General features: G+C 36.2%; 1 protein-coding gene and 1 long non-coding RNA gene across 7 annotated transcripts in view; one reads left to right on the forward strand and one right to left on the reverse strand.

Annotated features, from left to right (window-relative positions):
* Nucleotides 1–16,516, reverse strand: part of Adgb (androglobin) — a 116,676-nt gene that overhangs the window by 70,191 nt on the left and 29,969 nt on the right. For all 6 annotated transcript variants that reach the window (XM_019209944.2, XM_019209945.2, XM_010639550.2 and 3 more), the window contains 4 exons: nt 12,354–12,485; nt 10,238–10,332; nt 4,429–4,603; nt 2,469–2,559 (listed from right to left, as the gene is read on the reverse strand). In XM_019209944.2, the coding sequence (XP_019065489.1) occupies nt 2,469–2,559; nt 4,429–4,603; nt 10,238–10,332; nt 12,354–12,485 (493 nt within the window). The remainder of the gene's footprint in view (nt 1–2,468; nt 2,560–4,428; nt 4,604–10,237; nt 10,333–12,353; nt 12,486–16,516) is intronic.
* LOC117286013 lies at nt 2,159–16,314 on the forward strand. Its single transcript, XR_004517138.1, has 2 exons — nt 2,159–2,260; nt 16,238–16,314. It is a non-coding gene; the product is annotated as an uncharacterized LOC117286013 (long non-coding RNA).

Here is a 16,516-nt window from a genome sequence, read left to right on the forward strand (position 1 = left end):
GCTTTGTCTTGTTCTTTATGAGCTTTGCTTAATTAATTTCCATAGAGACTGCACACTTGCACATCCTCTCATGTAGTACTGCCCTTGCACATAACTTGCCTTTACCCCAGCGGATTATTAATAAAAATCAATGGCTTGGACAGACCAGTGCCTTTTGCTGAAACAGCACTGGCTGTCCTGGCACCCCACTTTCTGTCTCTCTCAGTTCTGTCTTTTAATTTTCTGTCTCAGGCTTGCATCATACACTGAGCAGGAGACTAGAGCCTATTGCAGAGGTTTGCATTAATGTTTCAGGGTTTCCAGTAGTCCTGCTCATCTGCAGCTGAAATTCTTGCAACCCATATAGTCTCTGATTAGTATGCAAACTCAATCAACTGAAAGATAACCACAATTTATTTGGATGGCAAAATTACAATCTTAGTTGATATGATAATTAATTTTCAGTGACTGAATTAAGGGTGTCTAGCTAACTAGTTTTATTTCTGAATGTTTGTGAGGATATTTCTGGAAGAAACCAGCATGTAACTTAGTGGACTAAATGGGAAAAATCTGACCCCGGTGTGGTCAGGCACCACCCAGTTGACTGTGAGCCTGGACAGAAAATGGCAGGGGAGAGGTGAATTTCCTCTCTGCCTCCTGGAGCTACAAAATCCTCTTCTCCTGTCCTTAGATGTCAGAACTCCAGGTTGTCTAATGTTTGGGCTTCAGGACTTGCCCCATGTTCTCAAGCTTTCAGCCTGATGGAGAGTTGCACCATTGACTTCCATGATTCCAAGGTCTTTGGACTTGGAAAGCCATACTAGGGCCTTCCTGGGTCTCCAGCTTGCCGATGGTCCACCATAGGGCTTTTCTAGCTCCATAAACATGTATAGGGTACTTTTGGCAACTTTATGCAAATTTGTTTTATTATTTCCAAATTCTTTCTATCCTCTATTTCTGAAAATCACTAGCAAGTATAATGGTCATTTGTAACTTGTCCCACATGTTTCTTTTACTGTACTTTTTAAATTTTTCTACATGCTTTAGTCTGTATTTTATCTTCTATTTTCTATTTTTCTATTCTTTTATTGGCTTTACCTTGTCTGTTATTAAACACATCTAATGAGTTCTTAATTTGGGTTATTATATTTTTGGTTCTAGAAATACTATTTCATGTTTTCATACAATCTTATCTTTTTTATGTCTTTATAATTCTATTGAGGGATAAGTGAAGTAAAATTAATTCACAAATTGAAATATTGATCATAATAAGTAAGCTTTTCTCTCACAAAAATAGTAGGTTACTTGCTAACAAATCCTTTACATCCCCCTTACATTTTATTTTGACATTGGCAAGACAGGAATTTTTTACAACATTTTATGTTGATAAAGACCATCCAAAGCAGGCCTAATTTTAACTAATTCAAAATTTATTTTTAAATCAAGTATATATTACTATAGAATAGAACCTAAGAAATACTCTTTTTCTATAACCATTGTGCACTGTGAATTTTAGTATATTTGTTATCAAAGCATACATTTCTTTTTATGAAATAAAATTGATTGAAAAGGTTGAAATACTTCATATTAGAACAGTTATCAGTTCAATGGTATTTTTAATATGATAAAATTCTATGTAGCTATAGTCTATAAATGAATTAGCTTTCCTCATTTTAATATATAAATAGAAATATAGGTCAAAAATAATGAAACTAAAAGTATTGTAATAAATAGTTTGATTAATGGTAAGTTATTTTTACATTCCTTTTAACATCTGGGAAATCATGAGCATTTCCCCCTCACGTCACAAAAAGATTACGGACAAAATAACAGACCAAAAAAAAAAAAAAAAAAAAGCCTTTTCCTCCTGCGCAATCGCTGAAGCCAGGACTCTATATATGAGGCTGTAATTATAAAATAACACAGCCTAGGTGGCTTGAATGAGAATAACTTATTTTCTTACACTTCCTGAGCCTGCAAGTCTGAGATCAGAGTAGGTTCCAGGAGAGTTTGATTTTTAGGAGGACAGCAGCCTTCTCAGTGCGTTCCCACATTCTTTTCACTGTGAATGCAGGGAGAGACAGGGAGACAGCAAGCTCCCTGGAGTCTCACCTAAGAATTCTAATCCCATTGCTCACAGCCCCACCCATATGACCTCATTTAGCCTTAATCACATCCCCAGAGGCCTTGTCTCCAGATTCAGCCACACTGCCAACCAGGACTTCAACATATGAATATGGAGGATACTCCAACATTTAGTACAAAACCTACACCTAAAAAAGTAAGCAAAATACATTTCTTAATATATGAATTAATGTAATCATAAGCTGTAAGACATCAGGAAAATAGGCTTCAATACATTTTATATATATATTTAGTCTTTTTTTTTAATGTTTTGCAAATGTTCTCATTTAGTGTTATTTTTAACCAAACATCATAAAATATGTGTTAACAATATGCATTTGTGAGAAAGAATGTTATATACTTACGTTCTTTTTGGAATTTTAAGTGGAGTCATTCTATAATTCAAAAATGGACTTGAGATCTCAAGAAACTGCTCAGGCTTCTTTATCACTGAAACTAAAAATAGCAGTGAGAAAGTATAATACACACTTCTTTTAATCTTTCATGATTATATACAGAAGTTAACATCTATCCCAGAACTGATTAGATAACTATTTGCAGAGCATACTTTAATAAAAGTAAATAGATAAACAAAGGTACAGAGATGTCTAAGGTATTTTACTGAATGAATTTATCTTGTATTTCTTTTGTCCATACCTCAGTTGCTTTCCGGATAGCAACATAAAACAAGTCCCAGTGGGGAAGTCGACAATTCCTTACAGAGTATTCCTTGGCTTTTGCTGCTACTCTTAAGTAAGGAAATGATTTTCTATAAAAGTCTTTTACTGAAACCATGTGTTCCTTTGATTAACCTGTACAACAGGAGTGCCCTACCCGAGAGGTGGTGAGCAGCATGTAGTGTGAGTGGAGGGCAAGTGAGCTAAGCTTCATCTGTATTTACAGCTGTTTCCTGCAGCTCACATCACTGCCTGAACTCCACCTGCTGTCAGATCAGCTAGGGGATTAGAATCTCATAGAAACACACATCCTGTTGTGAACTGCACACGAAAGTGCTCTAGGTTTCGTGGTCCTTACGAGAACCTAATGTAATTATAATAGAAATAAAGTACACAATAAATATAATGCCCCTAAATCATCCCCAAACCCCACCGTCATCTACAGTTGATGGAAAAACTGTCTTCCACATAACTAGTCCTGGTGCCAAAAGGTTGGGGACCACTGACAACACAACTGCTTAGGAAATGAAGAGAAAATGTAGTGGAAGAGCAGAAAATGTAACAAAGTAAAAGTCAGGAGTAGAAACAGAAGCAGGAGTTCAAGAGAAGATCTGTGGATGCTCCTAAATCTAAAGCTCGTCTACAAGCAGGAAATTCTCAACAGGAAAGGGACACAGTCTATGAGTTACCATGGTGAACAGTGAAATTAAACATGAGGTAATATGAGTAGAAATGAGGCTATGTCATGGTATGCACAAATTTTCTCTAATCCTTTGGTACTATCCTCTAAAATGATCTTCCTCCCATTTTTGTTCATTTTTACTTTAAATATTAAACCCACTGAAGAGAATAAAACAATTATATGATGAGCCCCTAGGGTGAGGCACCACCTGCATGGAAACCAACCAATCATAAGATAATCACCCCCAGTTTAAGTGGTCCCTCTTCCCTTCAAACTGTGCTTGAGGGAAAAAAAAGAGTAAGAATGAAGACTTGTAGAGAACAAAAAGTTGAAGGTGTAAAGACATGGGTTGTGAGGATTTAAAAATAAACTGCAGAACAAGAACAAAGTGAGGAGATTCCCATCCATGCTCTTAGCCCACAGGAATCTATTTATTTCAGAGAACAGGCACTATTCACTAAATGGCTATACGACAGGACTAACACAGATGCCAGTTCAGGTAGGAGTTCTATTCTAATTATAAACCAATAATTCAAAAATTATGTTCTACATGATGCCCACTGGTGATTTTCACATTAGAAATTCACTCCAGTGGCTTAACATATGCTGCTTAATTTCCATAGCATTTATGCAAACTATTACACTGATCACATTAATTTTTTACAGCAAACTATCGCACTCATTTTAATTACACTTTTCCATCATCAGACTAATAATAACAATGCCCCCAATCCAGAATAACCTGGATCTGTCTGCTCAATTTACACTTGAACCAAAAACTCTCCTGCTTCTGAGACATGGACAATTAATCCTTTAAAGATGTAAAATCTGGATATAAAATTTAAGTAGCTTTTTAGGTGCAATGGCTAACGGTCTACCTTGACATACATCTTTCACAGCAAAAGAAACTACCCTTTAAACAAGCAATGGTTCATTACAAAGATTTTAAGACCATGCTATGCATACCTTGAGGTTCATCTGTTATAACAATTTCTTTTTTATAACGAATGAGTTTCCATGGAGGTATCAGAGGCGGTTTTGGTGGTTCTATAAGGGGACAAGACCTACTTCTTGTCACGAGCACAGGATGGCTACAGATATGGGAAAGTCCATATTCTCTAACCTTTTCAGCAGAGTCTGCCTAAGAAATGGAAAGAAGATTCAGAAGGATTCCTGCAATTATCTCCGCATTTAAAATAACAGCTTTTTAAAAAATAAAATAACTTTGTCAATATGAAAATACTATTACTGTAATAGTAATTAAAAAATAACCACTCACATTTCTACCTTCCTTCATATAAGCACTAAAACTATTAGTGTATTTTTCCATCTTTCAATTTCTCCGGGGCCTAATTTCCTTATTTGAAAAACTAGGGAGCAGAACTAAAAGACATTTTTCAATTGTAAAATCTAAAAATCCTGTGCAATCACAAAAGTCTCAGGGCATCAGTTTGGATCAAAATTAATCAGCATTATTTTTGCAGGTTAAAGTTTAATACTAGAGCTTATTATGTAAAGATTTTTTTAAATCACAACCAGTTGCTACCTAATGTTAGAAAACAATCCACTGTCTCAGTGGATTCAGGTCAAGAGGTGGCAAGTGGTTGTTTTATCTACAAATCGGGCCCTGACCTTCTAATAATATACTCCTCCACAGGAAAGTCCCTGACTGCAGACAGCAGAGACATTCATCAAAGTGCATGGGATAAAGCAGTTACCCAGGCAGATATTTCTTACACTTAAATGTTCAGATCTCCTAAAGTTCTGCGGCTGCTTTAGAATAATTCAGAAAACTATCTAAGTAGAATTTTACTTATTAATTACTGGCTGAATTGTGCCATAAGAAATTTTACAAAGTAAGTGAAAGCTAAAATGGTTCATATTATAGCCAAATTCTGACTTTCATAATTTGGTTTAACATTTAAAGTAAAATAAAATGAAATACTAACTACATTAAAATCAGTTATGCCAATAATTTTCTTCCTAGTGATATCACTGATTTCTATACAATAGCAACAACTGAGACTATAAATGTCTAAAACGCTTGTTTAAATTAGGACCAGAAACCCACTCCTTAGCCTATTGCAAATTATTATTTCAACTGGAACCTGCCTTGATCTCAGGACTCTGTTTCTGTAAAGGTCAATCTACATTTCTCAAGGCACAAAACAGGGGAGCACAAGTGAGGTGGGGCACGTCTTCCAGAGACCAGGGATCACAGCAGGGAGGAGCTGGTACACTAATGAGCCTAACCAGCCACTTGTAAGTGCTGTAAATAGTCAAAGGGAAAAATGACTGAATGTTTTCTAAAGTGGCTTAATTAAGAAATAAAAGGAATGATTATTTTCCCTATATATCATTTTTGTAGACTTTAGCTATTTACTGAAGTTTCTTAAAGTGGTTTTTAAAAGATTTTTCCTAGATGATCCAGGATCTCAACCTTTTTTCCTACCTACAGTGTTAATTCAATCAAGTTTTAGAGGTTTTCTGGGTTTTTTTTTTGTTTTTGAGACATGACCTCATTATGTAGTTCAGGCTGGCCTTGAACTTGTGGCGATCCTCCTGCCTCAGCCTCCTGAGTGCTGGATGACAGGCATGTGCTACCACCCACAGCTTAGCGGGTTCCTGTTTTAAAGATCTGCAAGTCAATACTTGAAAGTGTTCCTTTTAATGGAAACGTATTGGGAGAATCTGAAGTCATTCAATAATGTCTCAATATAGTATTTTTTAAAGATGTATTACTATAAAAATTACATTTAAATAGCATTTAAAATAGAAGTCATACCAAAGTAATACTTATAAGTTAAATATATTCCACAGATTTTACCAGTTATAATTTTTGGCTTGGTGTCTTAAATTCTCCTTAGAATTGTAACCAATATTTTAGGCTTAAATTACCTTTTGTTTTTAACTGTAAAGCATTAGAAAATAAGATGATTTAAAATATTTTGAAGACATAAAGCACTAGTCTAAATAATAAAACATGGTATTAACAGGTACTTATAATTTGAATAATCTGCTAAACTTGATTTAATTATGAGAAATTTAAAATAATTGAAATTTGAAATAATTCATCTTACTTGATTTTATTTTGGACATACTACAAAATGTAAAGTACTCCTATTAATGACAGTTGTAGTTTGATATTAAGAAACATTAAATGATCATTAAAGATCATTAAAGGATCTTAAAGTTTCTTGAGTAAGAATTAGGGAAAGAGGGCTGGGGATTTAGCTCAGTGGTTCCAGCACCTGCTTCACAAGCACAAGGACACGAGTTTGATTCCCAGTACCAAAAAAAGAATTAGGGAAAGAGAGGGACTTGGGACAGTACCTGAAACACTGAGTAGGTGCTCAGTTGATGTTTTTTGAATAATTCATGTGTAAGGCTGAAAATAGAAATTTTTTTCTAAGACTGTTTTATTCTTTTATCCCATTCCATTTTCAAACTTTTTTAAAAGAAGGAATGGGAGTTGTGGCAAGTAGAGGAAGAGTTTTCAGAAACTCCCAGATTATCCACCTAAATAAAAGTAAAACCATTTAGATACCCAAGAGGAAGAGGATGTTAGATAATGTGAGGTAATTCATGGTATCTTGCTCCTTCTCAAGTCTTGTTCTTATTTTTGTTGTAGTCTTTATCACTTCTTTTAAATTAATGTAAGTTATTTATTTTACTTGTTGATCTCATAGTCTTTGAAGATACAACATTTAGTAACATACTGAATTTAACAACATTTTATTAGGAGAGAAACTGTTTCCTACAGGTTTATTAAACTATTACATCTCTATCGTATCCTGGCAACTGTCAGGGGAACTAGAGTGGCCTCACAGCTGACCTGTGTGAATCAGCACACAAGGTGAGGACTGTGACATGGTGGTCAGCTCAGGCCACCCACTGCTACAGACACTGAGCTACCTCCAGGTCCTCTGATACCTTACAGCACTTCCAACCCCAAAGGGAAGATTTAGAAAGATCTTTATTCCAGACTTCCTTCCTCAGTTTCAGCTGTCTCTGAGGCTCCTCCTCTTACAGCCTATTCAATGTCTTCATCTGCAGATTTTCTAACATTAGACAACCTCTCCTTTGAACACACTTTTTTATATTTACTTGTGTCATTTCTTCAGGTTTTAAACAGCTAGCTCTTCCTTTGGAAAGACTTCCCTGGTCCCAGCAGATTCTTTTTGCTACTGCAGATCGAACTCAGGACCTTCCACTTGCCATGCAGGCAGCAACCTCACTGAGCTAAATGCTGGACCTTCTCAGTTCCATCAGAAAAAGTGACATCTTTGTGTTTTATCTCCCTCTTTGATTTCTTTCACTTATTCACTCCGATACTCCTTTCATCATTCCTCCGACAAACATCATTTCTGCACCTACCTACCATGTGGCAGACATCCATGATGTCTTCTGTTATAAGAATTTTCTAATTTTATTACTGTTGTTCCCTTAACTGTCTGCCTTTATCATTAGACTTTAAGCTTTATGTGGAGGGACTTTATCAATCTTGCTCATCTTGGTGTCTTCAAGATATAACATATTGTTTAGCACTGAATATACAATAAACATTTGTGGAATCAGCCAATGAATAAACAGATGGGAATGTTCATGGACTCTCTTAGTCCATTAAGTTCAAAACTAACTTTTTTTTTAATCTTACTTTCCCTGTAGGACTACCAAAAGTTCAAATGTATTATTTTGTTTCAATTTTGCAGTTTTAAAAGGAGTTTACTTATTAGATATGATGCCGTGGCACTCCACAAAACATGGCCCGTCTTTAGCGGTCCAGAGTCTTTACTCTCCAGAATAACTGAGACGGGGCCTAGACCAGTAAAATGCAATGAGATCAAAAAGGTCCTGGTGTTTTTTGGATCTACGATGTCTCCCAAAACTCTCGTGTGTGCGAAGGTGGGGCTTTTGGAGGGTGATTGTCTCATGAGTGCACTGTACTCTTTGATGGATTCATCCTCTGGTGAGTTCAGTGGTGAACAGAAGGTGAGCGTCACTATTCACTGGGAGTGTAGATCTCTCTCCCGGCTCCTCTCTTCTCTGCTTCATAGCCACCATGACACCTTTCCTCTACCCATGCCTTTCCACCACTGAGTTTACTCACTTGAACCTGACAAACACTGACTGAAACTTCTCAAACTATGAGCCGAAATAAACTTCTTCTCTTTTAAGGTGCAAGTGTTGAGAACTGTGTCACAGTGATAAGAAAGTGACTCAGATAGGGGTTCAGACCTTTTCTCATCAACGGGCTCAATGTAAGAGAGGTTTTAGAAGCAAACTTGGGTTGCTGGATGTTACTGCCTTTGAGATCCAGGCTAAATTTCTGAACCGTTACTAAACCATGGCTAATGTTATTTGATTAAAATAAAAGAAACTGTCACAATTATGCCATTTTTATGATGTCACCACTCTTTCATGGATGGAAGTTTGTTTTGCATCTAGAAATAGTTTTTATTAAAAAAACAAAGAGGAGAAGAAGAAGGGGTCCAAGGACTAAGAGAAAGAAGAAGAGGACAAGACAAAAATTATAATACTATGCTTCGGGCTAATACAATTATAAATATAATGCAAACACAGTAAATTATTACGGTCATCTAACTGGAAAATTTTATTTCAAGCTAATTTTCATTAAAGTTTTAAAGATCAGCTCTTTCAAATGACTATTATAGGGCCAGGGATATAGTTCAGTCCTCTACGCCTTCCCGTGCAAGGTCTTGAGTTTGAACCTCCCCCCCCCGCAAAAAAAACCAAATCAAATGACTATTATATCACCGAATCATCCAATTTTGTACATTGAGACTGTAGAATCCTAACATTAAAGTGCTAAAGCCTAAAGTTTGAAACAATGTGAGGGTTTGGTAAGCCTCAGATGCAGTATAGCATTTGTCTAAACAGACTGTGTAGTAACTTGATAGATTTTAGCATTATAAGTGAATGAGAAATACTGTTCTTTCCCCCAAACAATAAAAGATAGCTTATAATTGTGAAACTACATAAATACATATAAGCACTAAACATACAAAGGGTAAATGAAAAATATTACATATTTTTTTCATATTAACATGTAACACATGAGGAAATGCTAATATGGTAATATGCTGTTAAAGGAAAAGCTGATTTCCAAATAAAACATCAAGTATAATTCCATTCTATAAAAAGTACATACAAGTACAGAATATACACATAGAAAAATCAAAGGATGTCTGCCAAAATGTCAACAATGCCCATGGCCAGACATTTATACTATACTTCGTGTTCCCTTTGACATTTTCTAAGTTTCCTATATTTTTTTTGTACTGGGGATTGAACTTGGGACCTTGCACTTGCAAGGCAGGCACAGTGCCACTGAGCTAAGTCCCTGACCCATGTAATTTTTAAATTTGTAAGAAAAAACAATTAACATTTATTTTGTATTACTTTATAAGAAAGGTGACAAGAGTTGCTCACCAGCCTGAGTGCGAATTAAATTATGTTAAGAAAATATGTGTGGTCTCTTTATGGGAAGGTTATTAATTACTATCCAGGACTGATATATGTGATTTTCCCTGAAATGAATAAATTCTATAATTTCCTCCTGTATTTAATGTAAAATTGTTAAAAAATAAAAAGTGACTATATATTTTTCTCAAAATTGGGTAGCCACTGCAACCATCCAAGGTCATGTGGATGTGTCAAGTCTCTTAGATCAAGTAATCCCTACCATACAGATAGACACAAACACACACAAAATACAATTCGAATGACGTATTTTCTGAACCTGAATTCTTACCATATTCCTTAATGTGAAGATATTTTTTTCATACAGATAGAGAGGATTAAAGGTAGCATATACAGCCATATAAGGGGACTGTGTTGGTGAAGAACCTGTAAAATAAACATATATTGTGTCATGAAAATTCTAGACAAGTGGGTCTAGACAGTCACCTTCTCACTGAGCCCTCACATGGCTCTTCTCTGCATGCATACAGGGATGGAGAGAGGGAAGGACAGAGTAACCTGCTGTCCCTTCCTCTGTTTATAAAGACACCAGTTCAGTAGGTTCCCATCTTTGTAAACTCATGTAACCTTACCTACCTCCCTAAAGGAATTAACTCCAAAGAGAGTCCCCTTGGTGGTTAGGGCTTTGACCTAAAGCTTTGGTACAGAAACAATAACATGGTTCCTTCCACAACATTCCACTCCCTAAACCCATGTCTTTCTCACAGGAGCATTACATTCACCCTATTTCAATAGCATCAACAGTCTTAACTCATTTCAGTGTCCACTCCAAGTCCAAAGTCTCATGTAAATAGCATCTAAGTCCTTTATGGCTAAAACTCAAGGTATGATTCATCCTAATGCAAAATCCCTATCCTAAAACTCCTCCACAACTATGAACTAGACAAGTTACGTGTTTCCAAAATACAATGACAGGACAAGTATGAGATAGACGTTCCCATCACAAAAGTAAGAAATAGGAAAGCAAAGAGGAGGAAGGTCTGATGGGTCCCAAGTACGTACATAAGCTCACAAATTCCATTAAATTTTAAGGCCTGAGAATAATTTGCTTTGGCTGGGTTGTAGGTTTTCGGGGTCCACTGTTACCTCTACAGCCCTAGCTACTTCCACTCCTTGCCTCTGAGCAGAGGCCCTACCTGGTCACCCACAAGGAGTTTCTACAAAAAGGCCCACCTGGCTCTTTGCAAGGGTACCTTGGCTTACTGAAACAGAAGAAGTAGACTCACCCTCTCAACCTGAGGGGGAAAGAGCCTTGCTTTCTGGGCCTCTGGTGAGGGTGGCAGCCCTGAATACCTATGAGTCACTCTTGGGGTTATCCTCTTCTCTTGGAGGATAATAGAAGTTCATATTCAAAGCAAGAGAACCCTTGTTCGGCTTTGGACCATCCCAGAAATTCACAGCCTTTGTTCATTCCATTCTCTTCTTCTCAGCCCCATTCTGGCCATGTCTCAACAGTATAACTTCATCTCTCTTCCCGGTCTTTGCTGAGATGACTGATTATCTCCAGGGGTGACCTCCTTATTAAGCCACTGTCCAGCTACACTTCTGATGTTTTGCAGTAAGATTAGGCTGGGGATTCTTCATATTTTTAAGTTCTTGCTCTTTTTATGCTTCACAATTCCTCCAATTTACAGCTCTTCTCTCATCTTTTACTATATGTAGTAAGGAGAAATGAGGCTTCATCCAACACTTTGCTTAAATATCACCTCAGATAAGAACCCACTATCACTACTCTGTCATGGCTTATTCCTAGATGTCCCCCCAAAGCCTCATGCACTCAAAGGGGAGGCTTTGAGGAGGTTTTTCAACATACTATTAAATAGCTGTCATAGAAACCCGAACATTTTCACTAAAAAAAGATCTCTATATAGTAGTATTATATAACTAGATCTCTTGCATCTATCCTGTCACAACCATGATATACGAAACGTGCTTCTGAGCAGTGACTTAGACAACTGCGTCTAATATCCCACTTCATTAGTTGTTTTAAACACAGGAAAAGAGCTGAGCCCCACTGTGAGCAAGGAGCTGGATATATGCTTTTTTGTTCAAGTAGATGGATGGCATCTAAATACTTAAACAAGTAACTGTGGATTTACTTGGATTTGGTTAATAAATTTAGCCACTGAGTATTTTTCAGACAAATATCTGAAAATGGACAGCTTCTCCCATCACTATGGTACCATAAAAATGTGGACAGCCTTGCTTCTGACGACCCCAAAGCAGGACCTGGCCCCACCACCCACCATTTCTGTAGCAGACCCAACATATATGGGAAAGCTTCTGAAGATATTTCAAAAGAGAAAATGTATTTCTACATTCCAACATGTTCTAGCACTTTAGGAACCCACTACAATAGTTATCATTCTAAAAGAGCGTGGGCTTACAATCTGACAGAGACTGCACAGAGTTATGCACATCAGATGAGGGTCTTGAACCATGACGAGACAGTTTGAATTTGTCCTTGTCCTTTTCCTTTTCTCCATCTTTACTCCTCTTCTTTCCAAGATCTTTTGCATCTGTTTTTTCCAACATATTAAAAAAAATCATGATAATAAAAAGAAAAAAATCATGATAAATATTTTAACAAGAGAACCTCAAACTGCGTTTCTTGTTCAGTCATCATGTTGAAAAAAAGGCCAATATAATAGTATTATTTAAATATGACATTAGCCTCAATTTCCCCCAAAACATAGTTTAATCTAATTACAAACATTACAATAAAGTCAGAGAAAATTTTCAAAATGGACATTTACTGTAAAATATATGCAAGGTTGCTTATATTACATAACTATATTTTTGCACATACATTTATATTTCATGCAGATCATTATTGGAATATTTTTATTTATATGAAGTTATAGTGTGAAGCTAATTTTCTCGTTTTAAAATAAAAATTAAAAACAGCAAAGCATGTGCTTTAAGTTAGGTCTTAACTGTGGACCACACTCGATCTTTGAGTCTTTATCTCAAGGATATCTTTTTGAGGAGTTGGAATCCAACCAACAACAGCAAACCAATCTTTTGTTGCCAACATAGCTTCTGTAATAAAATCAGTACCCAGAACTATCCCCGCCATTTATTGGAGTTCTCATCCATAAACACATTTCTATGAAACATCTTTTCCTTTTTTGTAAAAAAATTACCCCAAGATATTTTTATTCTGTAATAATCAGAAATTTTAGATTTTGACCATTGTATTCTCTGTATCATTTGCTAAGTTTATAATCATCATTGATCACGTGCTTATCTTTTAAACTTTTACATAAATAAAACACTGTGACATTAACTACTTATAATGTTAACACCCAAAATGAAGTAGTTTCATATATTAGCTTTTGTAGATTTAACACCTATGGTAGATAGAATTAACTACAACTTTGAACATGGGATGAGACATTTAACTAGGAAACTTAAATATGTAAAATAGGTTATCAAAATTTCATTTTGTGGATTTTATATATATTAACTCAATAATTTGGAGTAGTACTATGTGATTTCACTTATAATTTTCAAATTAGACTTTAGCAGTCTTCAAACTTTTACTCAAGAATTATGACTTGCTATAATAAATAGAAAAAAATAAACTGCTCCATTTAGTAGTTTAGATAGTATACAACAGTGTTCACTGAAATGTGTTTTTATCAGTACCTCAGAGATGTTCCTCTGTCATTTAATCCTACTAATCTGGCAAACCTCCATATAAATAAACTTTGCAACTTGATCTTGCTGGAGATTATTTTCTCCAACTTCTACAAACCTCATATCTATTTTAAATCTCCATGAGTCTACACCTTCTATCTCTACCTTACAGCTCATAGATAACTTTCTTATTAACAGGGAAAGGAGATTTTTGTCAGAAATCTTCAACCTCTCCACCAAGGTCGTGTACCCACATGCATGTGACCCACCTCTCTTGTGAGCTTGCCCATCTATGAGAACCCAGCAGCCACTGCTCTTCCTGGGCTGTGCCACTTCCTTTAGATGGCCTGGCACTCTGTACTGTCTCCTTGGTTTCTTCAGCATGTACTTGTCAAGGTCTCCCAAATGCATATCACCTGCTGAGGGCTCTATCTAAAAAAGTAACTCGACCATCTTACAGGAATTTCAACTTTCGTGTGTTATCTTTACCAAGTTGTCATTTTTTACTTCTTAAATAGCTCTCACATCAGTCACTTTATATCCATCTCCACTGCATCTAGCCTATCTCCTTATTCTAAACTGCTACCTTCTCAAACGTGAGCTGTGACAGTTGACAAACTTTTTTCAATATCCACTCATGTCACCTATGCCCTCTCCCACCCCACAAACTTTTCTTTTCGGCAATGCCAGAGTGATCTTTTGAAAATGCAAATTAAACTGTGATTCTATTTTAAAGTCTTGGCTGTCGTCAACTCTTATGGATCAAGATTAGTAATTGTAACATGATCTAGGAGACGGATCGATCTGATCACTCTTCCTTCTTCTCCAGGCTCTTCTCAAGTTATTCTATCCCTTCACCTAAACACATCCTGTACCAGTCCCCAAACACATCTCCATCCCTCACTGCCCCGGAACCTTGATACCTGCTTTCTCCTTTGCCTGGTGTGCTCTCCCTTCAGCAGTCCCCTTCTCTAGGCGATTCCTTCCCGCCTTTGCAAACACAAATCAATATTCCCCAGGAAATTCTCCCCCACCATCCAGACTAACACTGGTCCCCCATAAGAACTGTCATAGTTTATGGCATTTCCCTTCAAAGCTCGCATTTTAGTATAGTTACACGTTATTTTTATTAGTAGTAGTGTTAGTTTCCTTCACTATAAACTCCAGGAGGTGAGTTCCACATCTGATGGTTTATCGAGATCTCATTAATTCCTAGAAAACTGCTGGTTCTCTAATCAGCATGGAGTATATTTGGATAAGTTAATAAGAAGGCTGGGTGGCTGCATGTTAAGTTTTGAAACTGTTCAAAGCAAATTAACTTGGAATATACTAGGTAAAATAAATTTAGTCAGTGCAACCACTACTCCTGATATGTTCATTTCATTGAATTAAGAAACACCTAGCAGATTAGTAGATAGGCATGTCTGAGTGGGTCGTGGCAGTGTGGTTTAGGTCTGTATCTATTCCCTGGCCCTTCTTCTTCTGATGCTGTTTCCCTCCTAGTCTGCTTCCTGGCCTCCATGAGCTAAGCAACTTTTCTCACCAACCTTTTCTACTATGATATTCCTGCCTCAGAGCCAGCTGACTATGGATCAAATTCCCAAAGCCTAAAGATAAAGTAAACCTCTCCTCCTTTAAGTTGTGGGTGTCAGGTACTTGTCCCAGCAATGGAAAAGCTGACTAATGCAGTCAGAGTTCTTTATTTCCTTTTTTTTCATAAACTAATGCACATTAGGTCATTTCAAGAGGGGATATAACTCACACATGTGATCTTGGTACTGTATATTTTTTTAGGAAAACCTAAACTACAAAGTTCTGGATAATATATGGTAAGAAATGTTGGTAGATATATTCTTTTTTTTTTATAGTACTGGAGATCAAACTCAGTTCCTTGAGATTGCAAGACAGGCGGCGGAACCACTGAGCTAAATCCCCAGCCTGGTAGATATATTCTTGATAAGGGGTAATTATGAAAAAAATCAATAGGAAACAAAAATATTTAACTGGTCATTTTAGACACTACCAAAATATACAGAAAAAAATTCTGTGTATTTTCTACTTATTTAATTTTATTTTACAAGTATCACTGTTCATAATCATAGCTATATATTTTTGTAGGTACAAAATAAGTAATCAATATTAGTTTTCATTTTAAGAAAAGACATTTCTGCCCTTTGTAAAATAAGTTGAATTTATTTTTTTTTCAGACTTGAATGACCACCTCTGAATAAATTATTGGAAAATCATAATTAATCTGTGCTCATTTCACATCCTCTAAACAAAACAGGATAACTTTTCTCCTTTGCTATTTTAGTTCATCCCACTCTGCATATAACATAAGAAAGGAGTGCTCAGTGGAAATTTAGGATTTGATATTTTTCCAATATTAACACTGCATTAATTTAGTAGAGGATGACCTTTAATTTATACAATTTTGAATAGGAATTAATATATAGAAAGCACTTTTTTAAATTCTAAAGTTCTAGAAAAGATTTGAATTACCTGGCACAGCACTTAAGGCAGTGAAAATAAAAGAAGCATTAGAGTCAACAGGATTGTAAACTACAGAGTCTGACAAAAAATGCACACAAACTTCAGGAAAAGAAAAATAGCATGTTTTTTTCAACAGATGGTGTTACCCTTGTATGGGAGATGACAGAGGATGTCATATATCACAAACAAACAAAAACACTACGCTGCTGGCCCTTAGAGAAGAAATTGAAAAGACATGTGCAAAAATTTCAATGATCAAAGTCACCCAAGCAGCAGTTCACCATACTAATAATGCCTGGAACATAATGGAATGGAAGATTCCTGGAAAAGAGAGGCCCGGAAGAAATGCACCACTCCGAACACCTCTTGGAATTGTAGAGGCCAAAGGTGACTCATACGAACCTCACGATGTCTC

Source organism: Fukomys damarensis, unplaced genomic scaffold, assembly GCF_012274545.1.
Source record: "Fukomys damarensis isolate Sample0158 unplaced genomic scaffold, DMR_v1.0_HiC HiC_scaffold_14, whole genome shotgun sequence".
NCBI lineage: Eukaryota > Metazoa > Chordata > Mammalia > Rodentia > Bathyergidae > Fukomys > Fukomys damarensis.